The 5,003-nt window shown below is 35.7% G+C and overlaps 1 protein-coding gene across 1 annotated transcript; it reads right to left on the bottom strand.

Moving 5' to 3' along the window:
• Nucleotides 1-1,027: 1,027 nt before the first annotated feature.
• LOC107957897 (lecithin-cholesterol acyltransferase-like 1) lies at nt 1,028-2,908 on the bottom strand. The gene is made up of 2 exons (XM_016893517.2): nt 2,292-2,908; nt 1,028-2,196 (listed from the first exon to the last, which is right to left on the bottom strand). The coding sequence occupies exons 1-2, from the start codon at nt 2,672-2,674 to the stop codon at nt 1,287-1,289; spliced, it is 1,293 nt and encodes a 430-aa protein (XP_016749006.2). The 5' UTR covers nt 2,675-2,908; the 3' UTR covers nt 1,028-1,286.
• Nucleotides 2,909-5,003: the final 2,095 nt, after the last annotated feature.

Below are 5,003 nucleotides of genomic sequence, written 5' to 3'. Positions count from 1 at the left end.
ATTTTTTTTCTAAAAAAAAGTTTTATATGAACTTATGATTATATTATAATATGTTCGATAATTATTTGAATATTAATCGTAAATTATCTAATTATTCGGTAATACCTCGTAACCCTATTTTGGCGACGGTTTAGGGTTAGGGGTGTTACATAATATGTTTTATTATTTATTATATATAATTTTTAAATTGATATTTATATTCTAAATTTCCTGAAATTTAGAGTATATATTATGAGTTGAATAATTATATCTAGAGTAAAGAGGAGTTAGACCCAACACACAACATTATTGAACCAAAATATTTTTTTACTGGTACACCAAAGCAACCTACGCTAAGACATTTCAAACAAACATTTCTCAGTAGATTTTTCCCTAAGTAATCCCCGGTAAGAGTTCTCTGCACTCCCGCCGGAGGTTGGTTGATTCGTTTCAGCCCAGAATTATATCTGAATCAGAACTTGGCCACGAAATCAGCGGCAAGGTTCTCTTCTCTGTAAACATGTATGTATGAACATAATGCTCCATTGCCTCAAACAAAGTTGTTTATATACGTCTCACCAGTGCCATTCCACTATCAGTAGCTTGACTGTCATTGATCAAATTAATCATCACTTTCGACTATAACTTTCTTGGCTCCAATGTCCCAGGCAACCGTTTTACCCATCAAGCACCGCCCATAGCTCGACATGTATCACCAAGCATCCACCAATTTTCCTGCAGAAGCCACCCAACTCATCTGTATTGGTTTTTAACCATACCAGTTCAGTGCTTCCAAAGGGGGAACACTGCATTTGACCAGATTCTAGAAGGGTTTGGCACTTTGGCTGAGACTCGAGAATTGTATATTTAAAATTTTTGTTGAATGTTAAATGAATTTTGGTTGGGTTTTGTTATACAACTATGAGTATATTTATTTGGATTTGAAAAATATTATAATGGATATGATTTTAGTATATTTATATAAATTCAATTAATTTGATTATCATTTCAAAAAACGATTAATCGAGTTAATATGTGTTAATCTCAATTCACCTAAAACATCTATTCGATTGATTAACTTGATTTTAACCTAATTTAACTTGCCTCTAACTCGAATCCAACGGTCTCAGCTTGGATGAAGTATATTTTTCTCATTTTCGGCCTTTGCCTTGACGAGACAATTATACCCAAAGTCCGAAGCTTACATGCTCCAACTATAAGCTGTGTGGCAACGAAACACAGAAATTTGTTTCTTAGTTACAATGGAATATCTGAAAAGTTTGTATTGCTGTCCAAATTCGACGGCTTTACTCGAAAGAGACCTCGGCCTGGGCCTTGGAATTGATGGAAGAAATTTCCGCTATTATCGCATCAAGTGCTGCACGCACTTCAAGTATTGAAGTATGAGAAATCCCACTCAGTCTTATCACCTTAAGTGGTTGGTTTTTCTCAAAAACCCACAGTGACTCGAGTGCCGATAGACTCTCCAAGTTCACAGTCCCATCCCCATCCCCATAAACTGCCTCTGGCTGCTTATTGAACCCTGCTTTCCCATATAACAAAGTCTCTGGGGTATTCACCCCTGTCCCAAATATGCACGTCAAACCAACATTGGGAGCTGCTAATGCTTCAGTCATGGGGAGGATTCGTGATATATAAGGAATCACCCCTTCCGGATATCCAATGTCCTTCAAAAATTCTGGTATATCATGAGCTGAATAAGCCTTGTTTGGAGTAATTACAAGAGCTTTTCCAGGGCCGAAAAGCTTAGGAGAAGGCATGAGCCAGAGATTACTCTGGGAGCTCCTTTGTTCTCCCCTCACCAGCAATGGGTCAACCAGAGGCACCCCGAATGAACTCCCAGAAGCAAATGTGAGCATTTCTTGAACCGTGCCGCCCCAAGGAGCTGAAAGTGCAATGAAGTGTCTGATAAATCTTCGGCGCCAAGAGGGTGGGTTTCGGTTGAGAAGCTGGAGTACGTAAAGGCCTCCCAAGCTGTGGGAGAGGAGAATCACCGGTTTCCCTCCATTGGAAGCGCTTGCTTTTTCTATCAAATCTTTTAGGTCTTGCAGGAACTTGGATCCCACGTGGGATGGGTGGCCTTCAGCTGCTAAGCCATATCGAAAGTCGTACGGAGCTCCAAACATGGTTTCACCACTCACATAACCAATCCCTTCCAGGAACTTCACCAACGGTGCCATGTATGCCGTGAGACTCCTGCACATAGCAAGCATTGATTTACAGTGAAAAGATCCAAATCCAAGTCAAGTCGTATCCTGCAGGAATGAAAGTAATTGCTACAACAAGCTTACTTGAGATTAGGGTTAAGGTAGAGAAGGGAGTTGGTAGAACCAAATTCAGGGACCCTGGTTTCAACCCCAGGAGCATTGCAATAATCATCTAAATCAGGGTCATAATAAAGCATCATGCGTTGATTAAAACACTTGGTAAATGGAGCCAGTAGCACACTGGGGTCGAACCACAGTCTGAACCAACCTTCTTTATCCTTGGAAATTGGGTAGAAACGGCCACAAAACAGGCCCGAGGGCTTGTAACCAGTTGTTAGCCGCGCTTCAAGTTGGTTCCCGCCGCTCCCTGGTACCAAAATTAGAGGGTGAAGGGTGGAGGTGGCTTTACATACGCACAGCATCATGGCAATGCGGAGTAGAGCTAGCTTGAGGCCTAGTCCACGCATTTTGTCTTACTTTTTCTTTGTTTCCTTATCGGTTTATCTATTTACAATCCTAGAAATCGAGCTGAGCAGAATAGGGCATATAATATATGGGATAACATTTACTGTCGTGGCATTTGAACATCCCCAGATGGAATAAGAGGTGGAGAATGCATCCACGTCAATGTTAATACAAGCACGAATTGGAACGAAGTTGAATGTATACACACTTATAACAAAATCCAATGCTTGGCTTCCCTTTTTCTGTCAGGTTATTTCATTCCTTTTCCTATTTAACTTCTCCATCTTTCTCGTCTCCTCATCTTCTAGTATGTACACTCTTGCTATAAACATGCCTTTCTCTCCTACACTTGCATACATCAATGAACAGATGAATCTTTGCCATTCATTTTTGTTTCCTTAGAAATCACAGCTCGTCTATCGGGTATTTGAATTTCGCAACAATTTGCTTCTACCCAACATTTAATTTCTTAAGCCAACTGTCACCAAATATGAATACAAACACTTTTTAACTTGTGAGATTAAATGAATGAAAACAAATAAGTTTTCTAAACTTGAAAATTGATATCAAAATTGCAAACCCAAATGACTAAAGTTATGTATTCACACTTTAAAAGTCTAGATTTCTTTCATAACTATTACACTAAACATTTTTAATTTGTACCCAAAAAAGCCCATGAGTTTAGATTTTTTTTTCTTTTATAATATTAAAATAATCTATCATATGGTTTTATTTAAAAGATAAATAATATAAACAAATATATAATAATATTTATTTGTGAAATTTAAAAATTCTACAAGTATATATAAACTAACTCACTATTTATTACCTATTAAAACCAATCAAATAGGTGGCTTTTTGGGCTCAATTCTATTCAAAATGTGATAAATAACAGTACCGTGTGATAAATCTATTTCACAATGCTACTAGTCAAGTTGTTTTCTAATAGATTTATATTTGACATTTTGAACACACCATATTAATTTTTTTAATCATTTGCAATTATTAAGTTAAAATTGTAATATATACGCTCAATCAAAAAATTGAATATCTATACCAATATAAGAAAAGAGAATACATGTCATTGTAGAAATTGTTCCTTCTATTGTTGCCACGTTCTAGCTTTTTTTCTGCTACCAAAAATCCAGTACCTTCACATTTTAAGGTAAAAAAATTATCTATTGAAATATGATCTTAGTGTTATGAGTCTAGAATTTTAGTCTGATATTAGATGTTTTTTTTGCTTTAAATCCCTCTGAATCAGCCTATCTCTTAAAAGTAATAATTCTCGAAGGAAATTCTCCAAGGCACCAAAATAAATTAGAAGCAAAGTCTAAAGACGAAAATGCAAGAAGCAAACAGAAAAGCTATAAGAAAGCTAAACACACCAAGGGTTTAAGTAAAGGCTCTCCCAGATCTAATGGTACAAATTAAATTACATCAATGGTTGTGTGCATTCGCCACGGTCTTTGATCCATGACCTTGCGACGCCCTCGTCATGTCCTCAGAATGACATTGGTCTGACTTGTCTTAGAACTGTCTCAATGCCACGATTGATTCCCAACTAGTCCCTCTATCGAGTAGTTCTATAACAATTATGTTTTCAGTGGTGCTGGAAAAAGTGGCTTCGAAAGCCCATTTTCGTAAACTGAGTCCATAGATATTAAATATGAACCTTTACAGAGTTCCTATAAAAGTATATTACTGTTTGGTCCATCAATTTTGTCAATTATTTACTTAATTTGGGTGTAAGGGCTAAATTGTAAAAGCCTAATTGGTATAGGTTTTTAATTAGCCAAATGTTCAAAATGGTAAATAAAACATTTTGTTACATCAAATAGTGGGTGAAGATGTTAACTTCCACTATTTTTTATTAAGAATGATTAAGGCTTAATTAATTAATTTAGGTTAATTAAGATTTAATCCAAGTATAAAAAGGTGAATTAGTGCAAAGTTGTTATCTTTCTTTCTTCTTTCCCATTATTTAAGCTTAAAAACCTAAGGAAAAACCATTTTTGAAGCTCAAAGCATTCGACCCTTGATTGGTGAGCAATTTCAACTCTTTTTTTTTAATTACAATTTTTATGTTTTTGAGGTCATGAGAGCTTGATTTAACTAGCCCATGTACCAATCGTAAAACTGTTAAAGTTTTTGAAAGTTGCCATTTTTGATTTCTTGAAAACTTTGGTGTTAAGTTGATAGATTTTAAGCCTAGATTATGAAAAAGAACTAGATTATAATGTTTAATTGTTAGTTTTGTAGATAAAGACTAAAGTGAATAAAATGTAAAATGATTATAAAATTTTGGTATAAATAGAAAATAGAGGGTCT

Source organism: Gossypium hirsutum, chromosome A05 (genome assembly GCF_007990345.1).
Source record: "Gossypium hirsutum isolate 1008001.06 chromosome A05, Gossypium_hirsutum_v2.1, whole genome shotgun sequence".
Taxonomy (NCBI): Eukaryota; Viridiplantae; Streptophyta; class Magnoliopsida; order Malvales; family Malvaceae; genus Gossypium; species Gossypium hirsutum.
The sequence above is the reverse complement of the archived record's forward strand: the minus strand, read 5'-3'. Positions and strand labels throughout refer to the sequence as shown.